This window comes from Trachurus trachurus (genome assembly GCF_905171665.1).
Source record: "Trachurus trachurus genome assembly, chromosome: 17".
Classification (NCBI taxonomy): Eukaryota; Metazoa; Chordata; class Actinopteri; order Carangiformes; family Carangidae; genus Trachurus; species Trachurus trachurus.
The window spans coordinates 2,803,598-2,826,654 of NC_139900.1; the positions used below are offsets into that span (position 1 = coordinate 2,803,598).

A 23,057-nucleotide genomic window follows, 5' to 3' on the forward strand; every position below is an offset into this window, starting at 1 on the left:
TCTCGGTGACTAGAATAAGACTGATCCTGATTCATGTATGTTATGTTTCCCTCAGATAACAACAGACGTGTGTTTGCTGTGTTTTGATCCAGTGTGATTTCCTGTGAATATCTTAAGAAGTCAGCTCTGGTCTTGGGCTCTGATGGTGACAGTAAAACATCCACTTGAGTCACTGTCTGTGAGATGTTTGTCCACGTGTCTCTCAGAAGGTCATGTAGTTTGTCTCTGAGCTCTGACACAGCTGCTGTCACGTCCTCAAAGTGTCTGAGAGGACGAATGTTGATGCTGGATGAGTGTGTAGATGGACTGAGTGCTGACAGTGAGGGGTAGTTGAGTAGAAACTGGGTGTGATCCTCTGTGTGTGACAGCAGCTTCAGCTCAGCGTCTTTCCTCTTCAGCTCAGTGATCTCCTGCTCCAGCTTCTTCTGAAGCTCTTTGACTCCACTCACTTGAGTTTCCTGCTGGGATCTGATCTGCTGCTTCAGCTCAGAGCTTCTTTTCTCCATGAGACGCATCAGCTGAGTGAAGATCTTCTCACTGTCCTCCACTGCTTTATCAGCAGAGCCATTGATGGCCTCCAACTCCTGTTGAAGCACCTTCACATCTTTCTCTGTGTCATGGATTCTCTGCTGGATTTTTTGCTCCAGCTCTCTCTGCCTCTCAGTCCTTTCTGCTGCAGCTGAGACTGTGTCGTGGCCTTTATGTTCATCCAGAAGGCAGAAAGGACAGATACACTGCTGATCAGTGCGGCAGAAAATCTTCATTACCTCATTATGATGACAGCAGATGTTCTCCTGGATCTTCTTGGAGGGCTCCATCAGCTTGTGGTTTTTAAATGAAGGAGATTCATAATGAGGCTGCAGGTGGTTTTCACAATAAGAGACCAGGCATTGCAGACAGGACTTGACAGCTTTGAGTTTTCTCCCAGTGCAGAAATCACAGGCCACATCTTCAGGTCCAGCACAGCAGTGATCAGCAGGAGCAGCTTGGAGTCCAGTCTTCTTCAGCTCCTCCACTAAATCTGCTAACATGATGTTTTTCACCAGGTCAGGTCTTGTTATGAACTCCTTCTTACACTGAGGACAGCTGTAGATTGTCTCCCCATCCTCTCCATCCCAGCGGCTTTTAATACAGTTGAAGCAGTAGCTGTGTCCACATGGAATAGTCACTGGATCCTTCAGTAGATCCAGACAGATTGAACAAGAGATCGTCCCCTGGTCCAGATGAACTCCTTTCTGCGCCATTTCACCTCTCACAGACGACGACGACGACGACGACTGTCTGAGTTTCTGTTGCTCAGAAGTTTAACAAGTTTGAGCTCTGATCTCAACAACATGTGTCTCTGCAGTGAACAGGGCCCGTCAGCTCCTCCTCTTCACCACATGTTGGTTCCACCCATCTTCAAACTGTAGATCTGAAGGGGAGGGAACACGAAACACCTGAATAGGGTGGAGCTCACTGTGTTTAAGAGCAGGAAGAAGGTAGCAGCAGCTGTGTATCTCAACTTTATGACCTCTTTTCAATGAAGACTTGTTAAAAACGAACGAAAGTTAGATCATGTGTCTGTCAGAAGTTGTAAAAAAAAAACCCTCTTGGTATCTGATCAGGTGTGACTCAGTCCTGTTTGTTTAACCTTTGTTCACCACAAAGTTCAACAACAGCACAAAGTGTTTTATGTCTCAGTTTATTTGCAGGAGACAGATTATGTTGGCATTGTTACAACTATCTGAATTTTAAAAAGGATCTAAAGACCCTGCTGTCCCGATAGGCTTTTAGTTTGTTTTTTTATGACAACCAGTTTATGCTTTTATGTTTTTTTGCTCTTATGTTCCCGTTTTCAACTGTGTGACACAGAGGAAGAGAGACCAGACCTGGAGAGTTCAGATTTAATTAGTGTGAATGCTGAAAGTATTATCACATTCATGAAATTCTCAACCTCCTATTAACTCAAGTATTGCTATAGTCCAGTGGTAAGGTGGCTGCTTGCCAACCCCAAGGTCATGGATTCGTATCTCACCTTAGCAGTCTTGTTAGTGAATCAACCTCTTCTAACTGTATCTACTACCACTTGGTCTCGCTTATTTTCAGATCTTGCATGAGCAACCTTGGTAATGCATATATGCCCCCCACCTTTTCTCTTTACCTCTTTCTATCTTGGTTTGTATTAACATGTTTCTTGTTTATACCACTGCTCTAAGACAACTGTGTGCTCTCTGTGGCCTAGTGGTAGAGTAAAGGTCTACTGACCATGAGCTTGTGGGTTTGATTCCTCCCTTGGTCATACCCTTGCATGTTGATCGCCACTTGCACTATTTGTCAATTGCGTTTGCTAATTCAGCAATGGCGTTCAGCTGCTTTCAGCATTCACACGTATTTCCTTTAGGAAATACAATTTCTAGTTATTCTTACGTCTTCTGCTCTTTTTTGTCCATTAACTAGTCCTTTCAACAATTCATATATCAAAACGTTCAGCTTTTTCAGGACATTATTGCTATGACTTTTCTCTCTTCAACTATTCATACTTTTTCAAATATTCAAATAGTTCTGATTTTTTTTGTCCCATAGAAAATTCATTGGAACAGTCTTCAAACTCTGAAACTACTGGTCCTTCTTTGAACCTCATTTGCTTCCACACACTTTCACCTACAGAATTCATTCAAATTCTGATCTGTAGACAAACTTCTAATGTATTCAACCTGTGTACAACTTTTTCATATCTTGTACCGTTTTTGAGATAAATCCTTTAAAAGCACATGTGCATTTCTGACCAATTTCACACTTTTCAATGAGTGTGTATTGCGTTGGCCAGAGTGAGTGACATCATCGCTAGAGTGCAGGAGAGCCGACATTCTGTCTCAGAATGTCGTCAAAAATTCACAGAGACTTAGAGAATATTTTTAAATATTTTTTAAATGCAGCTAGGGAGCGCTCTGCTCCCATTCACCCTAGTTCATTCTTTTTCAGAGCCAAGCAGATGGAGCTCCAGTTTGTAACTTGCTGTAAATGGCATTATACTTTTTTTTTTTTAATTCACCAAAAACAGTCACACATTGCACAGAAGTCCCCTATTTCTACTTCTTGCTTATATTTATACTATTCTGCTAAACTTTCAGCTATCATTGAATAATCTCACATTCATGAAAGTCTCAACCTCCTATTAACTCAACTCTTAACAACATGTGTCTCTGCAGTGAACGGGGCCTGTCAGCTCCTCCTCTTCACCACATGTTGGTTCCACCCATCTTCAAACTGTAGATCTGAAGGGGACGGAACAAGGAAACACATGAACAGGGTGGAGCTCACTGTGTTTGAGAGCAGGAAGAAGGCAGCAGCAGCTGTTGATCTCAACTTTATGACCTCTTTTCAATGAAGACGTGTTAAAAACTTAGTTAGTTAGTTAGATCATGTGTCCGTCAGAAGTTGTAAAAAACCTTCTGGTATCTGATCAGGTGTTACTCAGTCCTGTTTGTTCAACCTTTGTCCGACACAAAGTTCAACAACAGAACAAAGTGTTTTATGTCTCTGTTTATTTGTGGAACTTCGGAACTTGTTTCAGTTATAGTAATGAAATAGTCATAATAATACACTGTATTTTTACAGTACCTCTTAATGATTAATCACATCACCCTTGGTTGGTGGATGCGATCTCAGCTGGGAAGCAGAGTTTCTTGTCCAAGTCTGCCAGCAGCTTCCAGCCCCATACTCTGCCCAGCTGCCCAGTGTCTGGTGTTACGGTGGTGAGGCTGGCCTGACCCTTGCCCTCCCGAATAAATGGCTGCCAACGGGATGACAGTGGTGGAAGGACGTTCAGGCTTGTCCATTGACTTTCTAGCACTGCTGCAAGACACTTTAGCACCTGGTTGTGCCAACAGGTATAATGGCTTTCGGTGAGATGTGCTTCAGAGTTGCTGAACTTGGACATAGAGGGCATGTGGGGTCTTCGCCATACGACTGGCTTAGGCTTGCGGGGGAAGGCAGGACATCATTGGCAGCCATGATGGTAAATCTTGCCCTGAATGCCTCCATCTCCCATACCTCTTTCCAGGAGACCTTATACTTCTCCATTCCTTCCCATGCCATTCACTGCCCTTGTTTTGCCTGTGCCACAGCTTGCGCACACCTTCCCGCTTCCTCTTCCCCATGTACCTCCTGGACCACCAGATGGGGTGGCCTTGCTCCAGGCTGGTGTGCTGGCCGCAAGGCCAAGACCACTCCTCCCCTCCCCTCGGCCCACGATGTCCCTGTGTCTGAGTCCTGCCTTTGCCTGCTCAGTTGCGGCCAGGATGGGGGCAGCTTGGGCTACAAATGGATCACTCTAATCCAGTAGCATCATCTCAAGCATGAATTATGGGGCACTTGTACACCTCTGTCAGACTGGAAATGGGCAGGTGTAACATCCCTCTGCCGTAGAGCCCAATACTGCTGAGGCACCTGAGAAGACCAAGCCACTTCTTTGCTTATGAGCTGACCAGTCTCCAGTTTTTTCATCTTTGAGAGTGGGACTTCATAGAGGGTTTGTGGCAGGAGATGTGGAAGTAGTCCATACAGCATGCACCAGAGCTTCAGCTTGCAAGGCCGCATGTTTCTGTCGATGTTCTCCAGGCCGCTGGCTACCTCCATCCTGAGCTGCTCTACTTGCTCTTTGTCTTCAAGGGAGGCATCATCATCATCATCACGACCTAGGCTCTTCACAGGCTTCTCTGAGACCGTTGGAATGGGTTCCTTGTCAATGTGGAAGCGGTGGTCTGCCAGTTTCCCCTTGACAATGGAGATGATTTTGGACTTGAATGGCTTGATCTTCATGCGAACCAGCTCAATGTTGTCCTGGAGCTTTCTTAGTAGCTGTACAGTGCAAGCCTTGGTCGTGGTGAGTGTTGTGAGGCCATCCATGCAGGCTCTGAACAGCAGCAGCCTCAGCCCGGTTCGCTGTCCGCCAACCACCCATCAAGAGGCCCTGATGATGACCTCCATGGCTAGGGCGAAGGCCAGCAGGGAGATGGTGCAGCCGGCCATGATTCCCACCTCCCGGTGTTGCCATGCTGTGGTGTACTCTGCTGGAAGTAGGCCTTGACAAGGGTTGTGAGAGTTGCTGGGACCCTGAAGTCGTCGAAGGCTGTCCGAGATCCAGGAACATCACGTGATGATCCGTTCCCTCCTTTTTGGCAACCTCGATCTGATGCCAGATTATGCTAGGGTGTTCCACACAACCCGGAGAGGCCTGAGATGCCTGATTTCTGGATTGACATGTCACTCAGGTTGTTTCTTTGCAGCTATCCTACCAGCCTGTGAGCAACCACGCGGAAGAAGATTTTTCCCTTGACGTTCAGAAGGTAGATCTGGTGGAACTGACAAATCCCTGATGAGTCCTTTTCCTTGGGGATAAGGATCCCTCCGGCTCTCCTCCAAGACGTTGGTATCTCCTTCTTTTTCCACATGACTTTGAACAGCTTCCAGAGGAATCGCAGGACATCTGGGGCCTCATTTATCAAAGAGGGTGTAAAACTGCTACTATTTTTTTGCGTACGGCGAAAAGCCGAAAATGGCGTACACCCGAAATATCTACACCATTTTCAGATCAATCAAACTGTGCGTACGCACAGGTGTCCGCAATGTTCCATTGATAGATCACACCGGACCCAAGTAACTTGCGGATGTGACCGCGCCTCCAACCCCGCCCTCTAAACGCCCAGGCCCACCATACATGGTCAATGCAAATCAGCACCCTGCAATATAAATTAGCCATGTGCGCGCTGTGGATTTGTGGAGTGACGTCAGTGGAAGACGAACCATGGCAGACAAACGTGCGAAGAAGAGAAATTTTACGGAGAGTGAGGTCCATGTCCTTGTTGGTGAGGTGCAGGCGAGGAAAAAAGTCCTCTTCGGCAGGTATTTGAACTAACTCTGTATGATCACTTCGTCTTGTCGTGGGATGAATAAAGGCATACTTTACTTTACTTTATTTAGGAACAATAACATGTAACTAAGAACACATAGAAAATCACAACAGATGAACACATGTTGGACCAAACAATTTCTCGTCCGGCAACAATATCATCTCATCAGCCACAGCCCCGGCCTCACCAACAAGAGGAAGACAAACGAGTGGCAGGAGGTAACGAGAGCGGTGAACGAGGCAAGTGCCACGGCGAGGACGGAGACGGAAATCCGCAAGAAGTGGGCCGATTTGAAAGTGGGTTTTAATCTGCAATATGGCATATTAATACAGCATAATCTGTAATGCAATAATGTCAACACTGTCACTACCATTGTTACAGAGAGAATCAAAGAAAAGACTGTCCGCCCACCGCCAAAGTGTGGCGGCCACTGGTGGGGGACCAGCAACCCCCGACCTCACCCCGGTGGATGTCATGATCGGGGACGTCATTGGCACCGAGTCGGTGGAGGGTGTTGTGCCGGCCGAGGAGGGGGACTCGGACATGACCATGAGGGAGACCCAGACTACAAATGAACCCGGTAAATCACAGTTTTAATCATTCATCCGCCACTGTGGCTGTCCAGTGAAATAAAATTAATTCCAATAAGAAAATGATGTGGATTTTAACATATTTTCTCAGACTCGGAGGTGGATGACACCGAGGAGGGGGAGTTGGTCCGCACGGTCATTCCCAGCTCGCTCCCCGGCACCAGCGCACCAGGCCCCAGCTCGCTCCCCGGCACCAGCGCACCAGGCCCCAGCCGTGCATCCGAACCCAGCAGGGCAGGGGGAAACCGGTTGGGGGTCCTAACGGACACGGTGCTGGAAGCGCAGAGGGACACTCTGCAGGCTCAGAGGGACACGATGGCTGCAGTCGGTGCAGTGGCGGAGCAGCTGACTGACCTTAACCATCGCCACAGGTCAATCGCTGCAGCACTGCAGCGCATTGTCACGAGTCAGCAGCGCATTGCTGACAATATTGCAGCCCTCACAGCTGCGGTCACGTCACTGACTGAGGCAATAAAAAATAAATAAACGAAGCATCTCCTTGTCGTGTCTTTTGTCACAATGCAGCATTTTATTCACACATTCTTAACGTAAATTAACAATGGGGAGGGGGAGGGGGAGGGGGAAGCTAAAAACGTTAAAAGCGTTTTTAGCTTGTGTGTGGACAGACTGTGTGCTGTCTATATTGTTTGTCTATGTTTCTTTGTTTATGTCAATTAATGGACTTGGAGTCTGTAAAATAAAGCTATATATATATATATATATATATATATATATATATATTAACTTCGATTAAGTTACATGATCGTATTTAACTTTATATATATATATATATATATATATATATATATATATATATATATATATATATATATACACATATATATACACATATATAGGCTATATATAAAATCATAATATGTAAATCGCACATGACTGACTTATTTCGGAATGTTTCCTTAACGGCTTTGATTGTCTTTTAAATATTATCCGCGGGCACACTGCAGTTCTCTGACTCAGCAACGGTGTCGCCAATTCCTCCTGTTCCTCAAAAAAGGCGTACGCCAGGGTCAAAATGGGTGTAAATGTCCGCACTTTTCCCCGTCAGGTTTTGGCTTGATAGATCCCAAATTTGGCGGAGAAAAGTGCGTACGCACAAAACGAGGGGAAAATGGCGTAAAAAAAGGTGTATCCACGATGATAAATGAGGCCCCAGGAGTGTTTTTGTTGAGCTTGTGTGGAACTCCGTTGGGACCTGGAGATGCTCTTTCCACAGTTTTGTCTACTTCACTCCACCTGGGTGGACTGATTTCTAGTTCATGCTCTGGTGGATTGACTGGTGGCATGTCAGGTGGGAGCGTAACCTCTTCCTGGTGTCGGTCATCTCTGCAGGACTTTTTCAGATGTTCTTTGAAGTCGACCTTTGATACTGTGAGACTTCCACTTGTCTCCTTTGTGAAGAGACTCTTCACAAATTTGAAGAGGTCCTTGTAGAAGCATGATCTTGTTTGCTCCTTCCTTCTGCACTTCCTCAGGAGGTTTTCAGCTCTCCTCAGTGTTGCCAGCCTGCTCTGAATCTCTTCATGCAGCAGGTTTATTCCTTCCTTCTTCTTCTCCTCTTTGGCCTTCCTCCATAAACTGTAAACTGTCTTGTCTGTAACAACATCTATTGCACGTCTGTCCGTCCTGGGTGAGGGATCCCTCCTCTGTTGCTCACCCTGAGGTTTCTTCGATTTTTGCCTGTTTAAAGGGTTTTCTATGGAGTTTTTCCTCAGTCGATGTGAGGGTCTAAGGACATGACATGTTGTTATGATGCCATGTAAAGCCCTTTGAGACAAACTGATCTATACTAATCTGTGATGTGTTCAGGTAGTGAGTTCCATTCCTTCGTGGCTCTATAGATGACTGTTCATTTGATGTTTTTTGTTCTTACTATTGGCAAATTAGTGGGGGAGCAAGTGAAAGGTCTCAAGCACTTCTGAGGATACAGGTGCGTAGGAGGAGGGCATAACCCAAATTGCAAAATTCAGAAGAAGCTCCCGCACACTGTCTCACTCTCAGTTATTTTATATCAGGAATATGAAGGTCATATAAACTCACCGATTCTTTGTGTCGACCCTGAACTTACCGTGACGCCACTCACTTACCTGGTGTTGCCGTGACAACAGCTCCTCCATCATCTGTGTTACTCAGCACATTTACATTTACGCACACACACACACACACACACACACCTGAACCAGTTTCACATGAACACATCCACCTGGATCACATAACTGTAGGAAACCTGATCAGAGAGGAAACACCGACACCCGCAGGTGACGTCAGGTACTTCAGCGTCAACAAGGTCAGATATAAACTGTATCATCTCTGATTGTTTCTCTCAATCGCTTTGGTGAATTTCTCAGATCAGAATTGAAATTCTCAAAACTACTTGTTCGAACTTCACATCATTGTGTCACTTAAAAAAAAAAACAAGTTGCAAAAGCTTTGGTTCATCCATGCAAATGATTATGTACAATTCTCTGCTGTTTCCTACATTATCAATTACTTGTCATGTTGATCAAAATGTATTATGATGGGTCTCTCTCTGTTGAATAGTCTCTCCCCCACAACATTTAGGCTTTAGTTCATCACATAAGTCTTTACATGCAAAATGGTTGAACAAGTTAGATAAACATATTTCTGTACATTTCCATTAGACTTTTTTTTCTAAATCTGTCCTAAATTGGTAAATTGCTTCCAGATGAATCTTGACTTTGTCATGAACCATCAACTGTCAAGTATAGAGCCGGAGCACAACACAATGTTACAATGTCTGACAATGGAAGGACAAGGAATTGGACTATAGCACTGCATGTACAGTTACCCCTAAGGAGATTGTCCTGTGTTCACATTTCTACTTTAGTTTTTGTCTTTGTGCTATGCAGTGCTGTCTTTTTCTTTCTGTATCTCAATGACATGGTCTGTCAACTAATTACAGTACAAACAGTAAAAGCGTAAATGTGAATCTTGTCCAGTCTCTTACACACACTAAGGTGTAACTTACAATTTACAATAATTGCCAAAGTTTACATACACATATACACTGTTATATTGACAACATGACTAAGCAATTTGACTGTCTTCTCCGTACACAATGACACAAGGACTAGTCATTCTGATGCACTGACATGTTCATTGACACAGATAAAGATACAGATATTAACTTTTGAGAGATGAACTAAGGATTTTGAGCAAGAGACTAATCCATGATGTTTTGCTATTTATATGAATTGTTTTGAGAAATGCACCAAAGCGACTGAGAAAATCTGTTTAATTATTAATCATTAAAATTATCAATAAGATCCCGAGTGATCAATAAGTTTCCAAAAAAACACAGCTCCATTGATCAATACCAATATCTACTGTTCAATATCATTCGATCACTTCACTGTAAAGTCTTTCGGCTCTCAGACTCCAGCAGGTGGAGGTGACGCTTCCCTCTCATTGGCTGGTTCAGGTTCTTCAGTTGGAAGCAGCTGGTCTAGAATCATTCAGATCACTCATGTTGATTGATTATAGTGGCAGTAAAACCAGGTGGAGCTGCACCACCCGAACCGTCCACCAGGCGGCGACGTTCACTTCCCCTCACTTTGTTTCAGTTCAACACAAAGAAGCAAAAAGACGTTTGGTCTTCAGGTCCAGATGTTGACAGAGGTTTTGTTTTCATATCCAGGATCAATCATGTAACAGTTTGATTTGATCAGTCTGATCCAGATACAAACTTATTGATCAGCAGCATGAGGCTGAACATCAGCTGTTTGTGTTGTTCACAGTCAGACTCATCTGAGCCACAGAAAATCAATTGAATAGAAAGTTAATATAAATTAGTCAAATACATTGTGAATATTTTTCCATATGTTTAAAATTCAAACTTCAAATTTAATTTAAATGTCCATTAGTTGGGAAAAACATTCAGAGTTCAGGTGCAAAATAAAAATCAAGACAAATGTATAAATACTACATTATAAATGTTGTTTATTTAACCAGACTGAATCACATTTTGTTCCTGAAAGTGAAAGAAAATAAATATCTTCAAGGTTAAGTCATAATTGTGAGAGGTGAAAGGTCTAATTATGAGATAAATGTCATAATTGTGAGATGCAGTTGAATTTATGAGATAAAAAGTCATAAATGAGATAAATAGTCAAAACTATGAACAAAAGTCATAATTATGAGATAAAACTCAAAATTATGAGGTAAAAAGGCATGACTGTGAAATGCAGTCGAATTTATGAGTCATAAATGAGATAAACAGTCAAAATTATGAATAAAAGTCATAATTGTGAGATGCAAAGTCATAATTAGAGTCATAAAAAATATAAAGTGATAAATGTAACATAAAACAGTAAAATATGAGATATAGTCATAAATGTGAGATATGTCAAATTTATGAAATGAAAAGTCAAAGTTATGACACAAAATTTCAAAATGATTAGGTAAAAAGTCATGATTGTGACATGGAAAGTCATAATTACAATAATATATTATCTATTATCTCATATTATTATAATATGAGATAAAAAGTCGTGATTGTGAGATACAAAGTCGAAAGTCAAAATTATGGGATAAGAAGTCGAAATTATGAGGTAAAGTCATAATTGAGATACAAAGTCATAAATGAAATTATGTGTGAAAATGATGAATATAAATATAGTTAGTGCTTATCAATGATGAGTAAAACATTTTTAACTGTTTATAAACTACATGCTAATGAGTATTCATGTGTTATAAATGAAGAATTCAGTATTTAATGCTTAACTGTTTAATGGTGTGTACTTATTATTAGTGTTACCAATTAAAGTTTTCATTTTTGGTCTTTTTGCTTCTTTTTCACTGAGAATCGACAGAAACATGTGAAGAACAAGAGGACGGAGAGAAAACAGGAGAAGAAGAAGTTGCACCAGTTGTTGTTTTCTTGTTAAGTTTTTATTATTATGCTTAAAAAAGAAAAGTAAAGACAGAGGAGGTGGTGACAAAGAAAAGAAAAATATATCTTCATATTCAAATCTCTTTAAACTTTTCTATCGTACGTGATTAATGCAAAGAAAATAATCGTATAGTAGAGCTCAGCTTCAATATAGACTTTATTATAACAAAATAGGCAGTTTACCAGTTTAGGGTTAAAGATCCTCAGTCTCAGGTACAACAGTCACCTGCCACGCCTTGCAGGTGGCTCCGCCCACTCATCCACATCATCCACACTGTTGCCACGGAGACACTGAACACGCCGACGGACGTCCGTCGAGCGGCGTCTGCAGGGGTTCGAACTCGCAGAGGGCATCGCTTGAAAAAAAAACGACGCGCAAAGACTTGTGGGTAAAGGAAAAAAACCAACAGAACAAAACAAAAACAAAAAAAAAAACGAGGAATTTGTTAATCGATGAGTTAAAATCAGCGATCGATCGATTAGAGAGTGATCAGTGATCAATACGACTTAAAACAGGAAAAAAAAAACGGTTTAATCAAAACAATGACGTTGTTCTTATTATGTTAATTATGTTAATTAGCTCGTTTTTATTTATTTGAATTTTCTCGGAAGTGAAGATCTGATTGAACTGATTTTCAGCATCGTTGTGTTGTCTCAATAATCAATAATCAATAATCAGTAGTAATAATCGATCTGTCGTGTTCTGTCACAATGAAAACAACGAGATGAAAGAGTTTTTGTCTCGTTAGGAAAAAAAAAACTGTGACCGTTGATGTCGTTAAACCGCGTAAAAGACGTAAAAAGAACAAACTGGGGGTCAGAGCGAGGGGGCGGGGCTTGTCGTAGGAGGCCACGCCCCCTTTTTGGGGAAGGGAGGGGCGGTGAGTGAAGGGGGAGGGGCTTGTCGTCCTGCAGAGCGGCGAAGAGCGAGACATCTGAAACTAAACGTGAACGACGACGAAGACGAAGAGAAAAACAAAAAACCGAGAAAAAGAAAAAAAAGAAAAAAAAAAGAAAAAGATGGAGCGACGCAGAACGGAGAAGGGGAGAAGCTGTGACATCAGAGGTGACGGGGCTGATGGGAAAATGAAAATAATAATAAAGGTGTGTGTGTGTGTGTGTGGGGGGGGGGGTTAACTGACATGCTGTTAAAGCTCAAACGTGCAAAGTTTTGCTTGTTGTGTCTCCGCCCTCGAACCGACGGACGGACGGACGGACGGACGGACGCCGCCGCACCGAAAACAACCAGGAGAGAAGATCGTCCTTCCTCCTCCTCCTCTTCTTCCTCGCGTCCTTCCTCCTCTTCCTCCTCTTCCTCCTCGTCCTCTTCCTCCCTTAAACATTAAGGAGCTGTACCGTGTCGACTGTGATGTCATCGTACTTCCTGTGCTTTACTCCTTCTTTTTGCTGGTCTGGAGTCAGATTCAATGAAAACTCTCCGGTCGGCCGCTGAGTCGGGTGATTGGGGGGGGGGGAGAAGGGGGGAGAGGGGAGGAAGAGGAGGAGGAGGGAGGAGGGAGGAAGAGGAAGTGGAAGTGGGTGTCTGTGGGGTATGATTCCTTTCAAAATAAAACAAACTGAATTTATAAAGAGGAGGAGGAAGGAAGAGCTGGTGGAGGAGGAGGAGGGTGAGGAGCAGAGGGAGGAGGGGTGAGGAGGGGTGAGGGGGGGTTGTGGGGGAGGTGGGGGAGGGGGGGCAGCAGCGTTGGTTGGTTGTTGGTTCCAGCTTCATAACTTCTCCTTGGACTGGACCCAGATGAACGGACCCGACTGCTCCTCGATGATCTGCTTCCCCTGCTCGTAGATCTCCTCCAGGGTGTCGCCCTGCAGCACGGCTGCTCACACACACACACACACACACACACACACACACACACACACACACACACACACACACACACACACACGCAAATGTAGCTGGGTCAATGTTTACTTTGTTTTATTCATCTGATCATTCACTATTGTCATTATTTATTTATTTTTCTAATTAATTATGGTAAACATTCTCAAAACCTGGTCAATGCTAATATAACACTATCTAAAAAAAGTTTGAATTTCCTGCATTGTTTTATATCTTTATATAGTCGGAGTAGTTTGTTTATATAATTAGAAATGCAGTTACACATTCATAGTGTTGTAAAATTATTTAATCGTAATAATCGTGATTATTTCTCCGACAAAAATCGCACCAAGAAACTCTGTAACCGTGACGTCAGTAGTTGTGTTGTTGTTGTCACTGACCTGTGAAGTGCTCGGTGAACTCCTGCTCCAGTTTAGCGGCTCTGTCGAAGGTTTTCCTGCCCTGCTCCTCCGTCAGTCGCTTGTTCATCTCCCTGCACGACCACAACAACGACAACAACGACAAAAACAGGCCGTTACCAAGGAGACGGGACAAACACACAAGAACACAAGCGAGCGAGCGAGCGAGCGACGAGGCGAAACTCACATGATGTTCTCCACAGACTTGGGCTTGATGAAGATGGCGATGGGATGAAGCTGAGCCAGCTGGAGCCGCTTGATGGCGTTTCCTGATACGTCCAGGATACAGTGTTTACCCTGGGGGGGGCAGGGGGGGGTAATTAATTAATACATTAATACATTTATTGATCTGAAATTAACACATTTTTATCAAATATTAAACTTTTTCAGATTTTTTTGTCCCATAGGAAATGCATTGAAACGGTCCTCAAACTCCGAAACTCTTACTTCTACTTTGAACCTCAACTGCTCCCACATACTTTCACCTTCAGGCTTCATTCAACTCTTAAATTGTTAACAAACTTTTACAGTGTTGAACTTGTAAACAGCTTTTTCACATCTTCTACCGTTATTGAGATAAAGCCTTTCAAAGCACAGTCATGAGCATTTCTGACCAATTTCATACTTTTCAATGAGTGTGTATTGCGTCGGTCAGAGTGGTGACATCATCATCAGAGTGCAGGAGAGCCAAAAAGCAACTTTTCTCTTGAAACTGCCACCAAACCCATACATGACACTCTACACTCATGGTTTTGGAAACAGTTTGCAGTCACACTTGTCCTCTGGCTCAAAACATGGTCAAAAAAGTACAGAAATATTTTTTTAAATGCAGCCAGGGAGCTCTGCTCCTATTCACGCTAGTTCATTTTTCTTTCAGACCAGAGCAGATGGAGCTCCAGTTTGTAACTTGCTGTAAATGGCATTATACATTGTTTAAATTCACCAAAAACAGTCTCACCTTGCACAGAAGTCCTCTACTTGTACTTCTGACTTATTTTCTACTATTAGGCCAAGCTTTCAGCTATCACTGAATAGTCTCACATTCATAACGGTGTAGAACCATATTCAAAATAAAACTTGCTGTAGTCCAGTGGTAAGGAGACCGCCTGCCAACCCCAAGGTCTCTGGTTTGAATCCTGCCTGGGTAATCTTGATAAGGTATCTTTCCTAAAATCTCTCTTTCTCAATTTAGCACCACACTTGATTCAACTTGTACACACTTTCAACTATTCAGCTATTCAGCTATCAACAGACAGTCTTTGATTTATCAGGGGATAAAACTCATTGTGTTTGAGGTTCTCTGTGGTTGAGCGGTTAGCTTGCTGGGCTGCCAATCATGAGGTCCAAGGTTCGATTCCTGCCTTAGCTGTGTTTGTTGCATGTTGGTCCTGTACTTCCTCTCTTTGTCAATTTATTCTGCTAATGTATCATTACTTCGGCAACAGCTTTCAGCATTCACACGCATTTCCCTTATGGAAATGCTTTTTGTGGTTACAGTTCTGGATTTGGTTCTGGTCTGGTATCTAGTTCTGGTTCTGGTTCGGTATCTAGTTCTGGTTCTGGTATCTAGTTCTGGTTCTGGTTCGGTATCTAGTTCTGGTTCTGGTTCTAGCTCTGGTTCTGGTCCGGTACCTTCTCTGCCACCTCGCGGACCGACTGGACGCTGGTCCCGTACAGGTGGTTGTTGTACTGCCCGGCCTCGATGAACTTGTGGTCCTGGATGTCTTTCTCCATCTGCTCCCTGGAAACCACGAAGTGATAATCTCTGCCGTCGACCTCGTAGTCTCGTTTGGGCCGGGTCGTATCTGAAAGGGGGGTGGGGTTAGAGTAGAGGGTGAGTCCTGATTGGACGATGGATGGGCGGATGTACTATGGATGTAAGGGTCACATGACCTGCTGATTATTGCCACGAACTCGCGAATTGCTGACATCTCAGCAATTCGCGAGTTCGTGGCAATAATGCGAGCTGACGTGGCCAAAACTCGGGAGGATATGGCGAAGTTAAGCGCGGCGAAGGCTGCAGAGGAGATGGATGAATAAAAGAAAAATGGCATAAAAGGGCTCTCACACCATCCCAACAAATAATAAGTATACTGGACTTTTGCTCTCTGTCGATTGGACCACTACCTACTGCTGTAACATGTTATGTCAAAATATCATAATAAGTAAAAGAATGTTATGTCAAAATGTAAAAAAGCAAAAGAAAAGAAAAGGTCATGATAAAGATTTTTATTCTGTGGGTAATGGGGGCGGGACTAGATAAGATTTTGCTTCTCCCGCTTTCCCTTTCGGCCATGTGTATTGTATTATTTGAACTAAGATGAAGTGTGATGATGATGATTTAAATTGACATGCCCGAAATAAACAAATTGATTGATTGATTGATTGATGGACTCACGGGGGACGCAGGAGCCAAACTTGTCGGGGAACTCCGAGATGAGGTCGTCGTTGATCCGGTCCTTCATCGGGCCGAGGATGATGACGGGTCGCGTGTAGTTCACTGTCACCGGGAAAAACCGACACTCATGAACACTTCACTCATTATTATTATTAATATAAATATTTATTTACTGTCAAACATCTCAGAGTGTTTTTACCTTCCTGCTGAACGACGGGCTCATACGACAGGACGTACTCCTCCTGTCCACCTACACACACACACACACACACACACACACACACACACACACACACACACACACACACACACACACACACACACACACACACACACACACACACACACACACACACACACACACACACACACACACACACACACACAGAGGACAGTCAGTGTGTGTAGCAGCATCAACAGAGTTAAACTGATGAAGAGGAGGAGGGTGGTGATGATGATGATGAAGAGGGGGCGTGTTGTTGAATTTAACTAAAACTTTTAACTTTCTGACATAACTGAAATAAAAGTTGTTTTTTTAAAAATCTGAAACAAAAAATGTATAAAAACTGAATCACAAACGTCACAATGCTGCGTTCGGGTGCCGTCGGACTGTTGGTCTTAAATTGGAGAAACAGGGGTGATAGAAAGAAATGCCTGTATTTCTTTCTATCACCAGAAAGAAAGAAAGAAAGAAGAAAAAATAGAGATAAAATAGACAGAGAGAGGGGAATGATAGATAGAAAGAGGTAGATAGAGATAGAGAGGGGTAGAAAGAAAGAAAGATGTAAAAAGACAGAGAAAGGGGAAAGAAAGGAAAAAAGAAAGAGACAGAGAGAGGGGGATGGATAGATAGAAAGAGGTAGATAGTGATAGAGAGGGGTAGAAAGACGGAAAGAAAGAAAGAAAGAAAGAAAGAGACAGAGAGGGGGATGGATAGATAGAAAGAGGTAGGTAGATAGCGATAGAGAGGGGTAGAAAGAAAGAAATAAGTAAAAAGACTAAGAGAGGGTAGAAAGAAAGAAAGAAAGAAAGAAAAGAGAGAGGGGGTAGAATGAAAGAAAGAAATAAGTAAAAAGACAGAGAAAGGGGAAAGAAAGGAAGAGACAGAGAGAGGGGGATGGATGGATAGAAAGAGGTAGATAGATAGCGATAGAGAAAGAAAGAAAGAAAGAGACAGAGAGAGTGGTGGATGGATAGAAAGAGGTAGATAGAAAGCGATAGAGAGGGGTAGAAAGAAAGAAATAAAGAAATAAGTAAAAAGACGGAGAGACGATAGATAGATAGATAGATAGATAGATAGATAGATAGATAGATAGATAGATAGATAGATAGATAGATAGATAGATAGATAGAAAGAAGTCTTTATTTATTCTCCTTCTTATTGATTAATGTGTGTTCGGTGTGTAAATGTGCGTGTCGTGTTCATTTGTTAATGATCAAAACAAAGTTAATTGATTAATTGATCAACTGACTGATTAATGACAGAAACAGTTTACCCACAATTCATAGCGATGTGACGTTTAAAGCAGGAAAAACAGTGAAGCAGCGGTCGAGGTCAAACAGCTGGATTCACATCTGTTACACACACACACACTCACACCATGCAGCAGTCGTACGTGTCATCAGCGAGGTGAACTCTGTGTGTGTGATGTCATGCTGTCAGCAGCCAATCAGCAGCGTGTTAGCATGTTCAGTGTGGGAGTTAGCGGTTAGCGGTTAGCTTCCTGTGAGTCGTGTAGCGGCGGTTGTAGCGGCGGCGGCGGCGGTGACTTACGGTAGCTACTCTCACTATCGCTGGCGTTTGACGTCACGTGTTCTGGAACCAAACACAGGACACACACGGGGTCAGAAGCCGCCACACACACACACACACACACACACACACACTATGGGTGCGTTCCGATCGCCCTCTAGTTCCCTGCGTAGTGGACTACACAGGGTGTGCCGCCATGTTCAGTGTGGTTCCAAACCGCAGGGAGCAGTTTGAAGGGAGGGAGTTAACTGTGCAGGGAGGTTCCAGGGTGCCTTTCCGAACGTTTACTTTAATGTGTCAGAATGCCGGCCCTAAATTATTTATGGAAAAGGGCTGCCATTCCGAACCTGAAAAAAGTCCACCATTAAATGGTTTAAGGCAATGGGTACACACAGCGAATGCTTTGGTAGCATAGTGGTTAGAGCAGTGGTTCCCAACCTTTTTCTTAAGGGACCCATATTTTTACCATTGAAAACTTTGGTGACCCCCCCCCCCCCCCCCCCCCATGTAAAATAAAATAAAATAAGGAACATCATAACTTCTTTAACATGAAATACTTTATTATATTTCAGTAATTTAATAACAGCATGGAACAAACAATCAGGAGAACCTGTGTATGATTACAACATATTTCTTCAGAACTTGTACTTGTACATAATTGTGTTTTTAAAAGTACAAGTTCTGAAGAATATGTTGTAATTTTACACAGGTTTTTTCTCATTGTTCCATGCTGTTTTTCAAATTCATTGTGACTGATATTGTCCTGCTGTATATTATGTATTTAATGTTTTAAAACTGTTGATATTCAATCATCTATTGATATAGGTATATGTTAATCTATTTAAATACACAAATAAATGTTTAATGTGGCCCTTGAATTTAGTTGATTTTGTCACATATATGAATTAAATGCTTAGCCTACTCATTTATTTAACATTTTATTTACATTAAAATTATTAAACCCCTTAAAATCAAGAGGGCTTCGCGAGCCCCCCTGGATCCCCCCAGGTTGGGAACCACTGAACCTGAAAAAACCCCGCAGCGAATGCTTTGGTAGCGGAGTGGTTAGAGCATCTGCGTCCGGCGCGGGAGATCAGGGTTCGACTCCCGGAGGAGCTACATATTAGCAGAGACTTTCTTGGCCTCTACCTGATCTTTTTCCTAATATTAACCAACTCCTTTCTACATTGCCTAAACCCAACCAAAGCACAGAGCAAGGACATTTATTTTTCAGCAGGAGCGCCGCGGCTGCATCAGACTCGCACCTGGGTGAAACTTTGGAGGGGGGGGGGGGGGGGGGGGGGTGGCGCGATCGTGTCAAGCCGGGCAGAAAGTCAAACCACGAGAGAATCCGGTCAATTTTCAAAATAAAACACATTCGGAACAGCGGCCCCTCGGAAGGAATTCTCTGACTGGCAGACCGTCGGAATGGCGGTCCTTCGGAATGGGGGTGGCCCCCCGTGCAGGGAGGGAGTGAACAACGGTTCCTCACTTCGCCCAGTTCACTGGATGTTGACAACCGATATTACCCATCAGCCATTGCGCTCCGTTTACGTGCGTTAACGTAAATTGGCAGGGCTAATGGTTACCTGTCTAACTTCAGGGTATATACAGGAATCTTGAAGTTAATTTCAAAACCTTTTTAAGACTTTTTCAAGACCTTCTCAATATTTTTCAACACCTCACCACCACTTCAAGCTGTAACCATTTACATCAGTGGCACTTTTAACTTAACAGTTTTAGTTTGTGATAAAGACTATAGACCACTATGATACAACATAATTCAAAATAGGCTAGGATAATAAATCAAAAGGCAAAGTTTATCAAAAAACAAAACAAAAAAACTTTGTTCCACTCAAAAAACAAAAACAACAATCTTCTTTTCTTTTTTATGTACCGGTTCATCTTTGGTTTTTAATAAAATGAATAAATTCACACACTTTTACAATGTTTTTTTAGGACTCAAACTCTTGGACAGCTAATTCAGAAAAAAATACCTTGAAAATTTAAGACTTTATAAAGTTCCGAAAAAGACTTTTTAATACTTTTTAAGGGTCTTACTTTTACCAAAATTGATTTATCACCTTTTTATACTTTTCAAGTCCCCGCAGATACCCTGAACTTTAATAGCTCAGTGACTCAATAAACGGTCCATGAAAATATATTTTCTCCAGCGGATATCTGAGTTCCAACATGACTGAGCTAACTGGAGTAGTTTCATGTCGTGTCCCACAACGGGAGGGTTTTAACAGCTGACGTCCTGGTGTTAGCTTAGCTATACCGCCGTTAGCTTAGCGACTGCCGTTAGCTTAGCGACAGCCGTTAGCTTTCCTGTCAGCTGAGCCACTGATGCTTTCTAGACACCCTGATGCCCCGAAACTGAATAAATACCACGCATTGCAACACAAAACTGCTTTGCTTGTGCACACAGAAATAGTAATGTTTCTTCAATCATTTCAGATTTGTCTAAACGGTGATAGTGGCGTGAAACATTTTGAAACTTAAAAACTTTATTTTTAAACTCGACCGGAAACAGCTGTGACGTTGCAGGGTGTTCCGATTGGTTTTATATCGGTTAAATGAAGTTTCCTACGGCAGATTCCCTGAGTAGGGAGTAGGGAACTCTGTCCAAGTAAACTGTGGATCGGAACGCAGCCACACACACACACACACACACACTACCCACAATGCTTTGCCCCGAGCCGCCGCACTACTACTATGACGACTCGACCTCAGACAGCGTCATACAAAAACGCCACAATGACATCACAACTCAGTTAAACCGACAGGAGGGACACGCCCCCCTGTGTCGTCATGGACACGCCCTCCTGTGTCGTCATGGACACGCCCTCCTGGGCCTGAGGCAGCGTGATGAAGATGAAGATGAAGATGAAGATCCAGAGCTCAGTGTGACACAACGACCGGATCAATAACCTCCGTCATTGATTTCTGATCTGAACTCAGTTCACCGGTGATGATGTCACGGTGACGATGTGATGATGTCATGGGCTGTGTTGTAAATCCCTCCCTCTCTCCTACATCATGTAGACGATGTAGTGAACGACGGGAGGAGAATTCGGACACTAAGCGGTAATTTTCTGAACGTGGTTGCGTCGGGAGATGGGGGTCATTCCTATGTTCCCACAGCTTTATGTTCCCACATATCTAACTTTTGTTGTCACTGAAAATGAGGCCCTATGTTCCCACAGCCCTTTGGTCCCACCATTGGTTGTGTTTAGGCAATGAAGAAAGGAGTTGGTTAAGTTTAGTAAAAAGACCCGGTAGAGGCTAGTCAGGCCAGATAGATAGAGTCCAGATAGGTAGAGAGAGTCCAGTGGGAACATAGGGCCTAATTTTGAGAAAAATCTTAGAACTGTGGGAACATAGGGCTGTGGGAACATAGGCATGGACCCAGCAGATGCGCTAGGTGTTAGCCTTCTGCTGTGACGGAAGCAGACGCGCCGAGAATCATGTAAACAAACCGGACACATAATAACACAAAATAAAATAAGAAAAACTGGACACTTGTGGGAACATTTGAGGATGTGATTCTGTGTGGTTGTGTTTCTCAGACAATAAACTGTTGAAATATCTGAAGTTTGGTTTGGTCGACTACTGTTGTGTGTCCCGACCGTGAGCTGTGGCTATTAGCTTAGCTCGTTAGCTCATATTTACTACATATTCTACTACAGTTTCTTCATTAGATTGATTTAATGCTGCCTGTTGTTGTTGGGATGCTGCTGCCCAACTCCTGCTCCTCAGGCAAACGGAGCGAAGGCAAATACGTCTGAGGAGTTTACTGCTAAATAACCTAAAGAAATCCTAGCTAACATGCTAATTAGCTTGCTGCTCTTCTTCTCCGTTAAAACATGACCGCATTGCATTGTGGGATACATACGGGAGTAGAAAGTAGTGTACATCGCTTGTTCACTCAATTTTGTCATCCACTAGCTACATAGTGGATGAAATTAATCGCGGAGAATTCGAACAACACTACAAAATGTTGAACACACTATATAGTTAGTGCACTACATCCGTGATAGGAGGAGATTTACAACGCAGCCATGGTGACGATGTGACTGGTGTCTGGAGGATCCTCTGTCGTCATGGTGATGGGGGCTCCGCCTCCGATTGGACTTTCAGACATTGATGATGATGATGATGATGATGATGATGAAGAAGATAAAGATGATGTCATCCTCTGCTTTTCTACTTCCTGTTGACCTTCGACCTGCTGCTGCTCTTCACTCTGTTTCTCCGTCTTGGACCTGGTTTCATTACTGTCGCAGTCTGATGACACAACGCTGACGACACGTTGACGACGTGAAACTACGTTTGTATGTAGTAAATATGTGACATTTGTGTGGTGGCCTGGGAAAACCCTTCACATGGTGGGATTTTGACATTTTCATGTTTTGATATTTCCATGAACTAGAAGTTTTTAGTCATTCATAACTGTTTGAATAACTGAGATAGCCCTTTCAGATCAAAAGTTATGGGCATTTTAATCTATTATGACCAAAAAACTGAAAAGTGAGAAAAATGGCTTTAACTAGAACTTTTGCTGTTTTAACCCTCTAAAGACGAGAGTTTTACAAAACATTAAACAACTTCTGAACCGTTTATGATAGAGATGAGCTGTAAACTGTATCTGAATCGTGTGGTTTTCTGCTTTCCGAGGGTCCTTGAATGGTGCCTCTACAATAACAACGGACCTCCTCTCCTCTAGCGCTGCTGCTGCTGTGGCTCAGCTGGAAACGAAACGCTCTAATCGCCACAAAAAACATAAAAATAAGTACTTTCTGTTTTGTTTTCTTAAAATATTTATTCACCACGATGTAGTAGGGAGTTCAAAGTACCACAATCACACAAAATATCAAAATCGTGGAAATACAGTAGTACTTTTCCACCTATTTTGGCTATTTGCCACAATAGAACGTCAGAGACTTCCGACGGGTTTTCCCAGGCCGCCACACATATTTAAAGGGACAATGAGGAGTTTCTATTTGGTTATTTAAAAGTCTCATATTAATGTGGATGAATCTCCGTTACCACTTGTTAATGGTCCATTTTAGATAAATCTATGGTTTTGTCTCTATGGTTATTTTGTTATTATTAGTGGTGGTGGAAATGCTGGGCGAGCCGACCAGCGTTTCTTTACTTTCAGTTTCGTGGCGAGTCATGAGAATAACGCCGCCGAATCTCCGTTTATGGTGGGAACTACGACGGTATG

At 42.9% G+C, this 23,057-nt stretch overlaps 1 protein-coding gene across 5 annotated transcripts in view; it reads right to left on the reverse strand.

Annotated features, from left to right (window-relative positions):
- Positions 1-13,078: 13,078 nt before the first annotated feature.
- dlg1b (discs large MAGUK scaffold protein 1b) overlaps positions 13,079-23,057 on the reverse strand; it is a 118,277-nt gene continuing 108,298 nt past the window's right edge. For all 5 annotated transcript variants that reach the window (XM_083991594.1, XM_083991592.1, XM_083991593.1 and 2 more), the window contains 7 exons: positions 17,846-17,887; positions 16,271-16,321; positions 16,072-16,173; positions 15,306-15,478; positions 13,861-13,970; positions 13,656-13,747; positions 13,079-13,249 (listed from right to left, as the gene is read on the reverse strand). In XM_083991594.1, the coding sequence (XP_083847720.1) occupies positions 13,143-13,249; positions 13,656-13,747; positions 13,861-13,970; positions 15,306-15,478; positions 16,072-16,173; positions 16,271-16,321; positions 17,846-17,887 (677 nt within the window). In that variant the 3' untranslated portion in view covers positions 13,079-13,142. The remainder of the gene's footprint in view (positions 13,250-13,655; positions 13,748-13,860; positions 13,971-15,305; positions 15,479-16,071; positions 16,174-16,270; positions 16,322-17,845; positions 17,888-23,057) is intronic.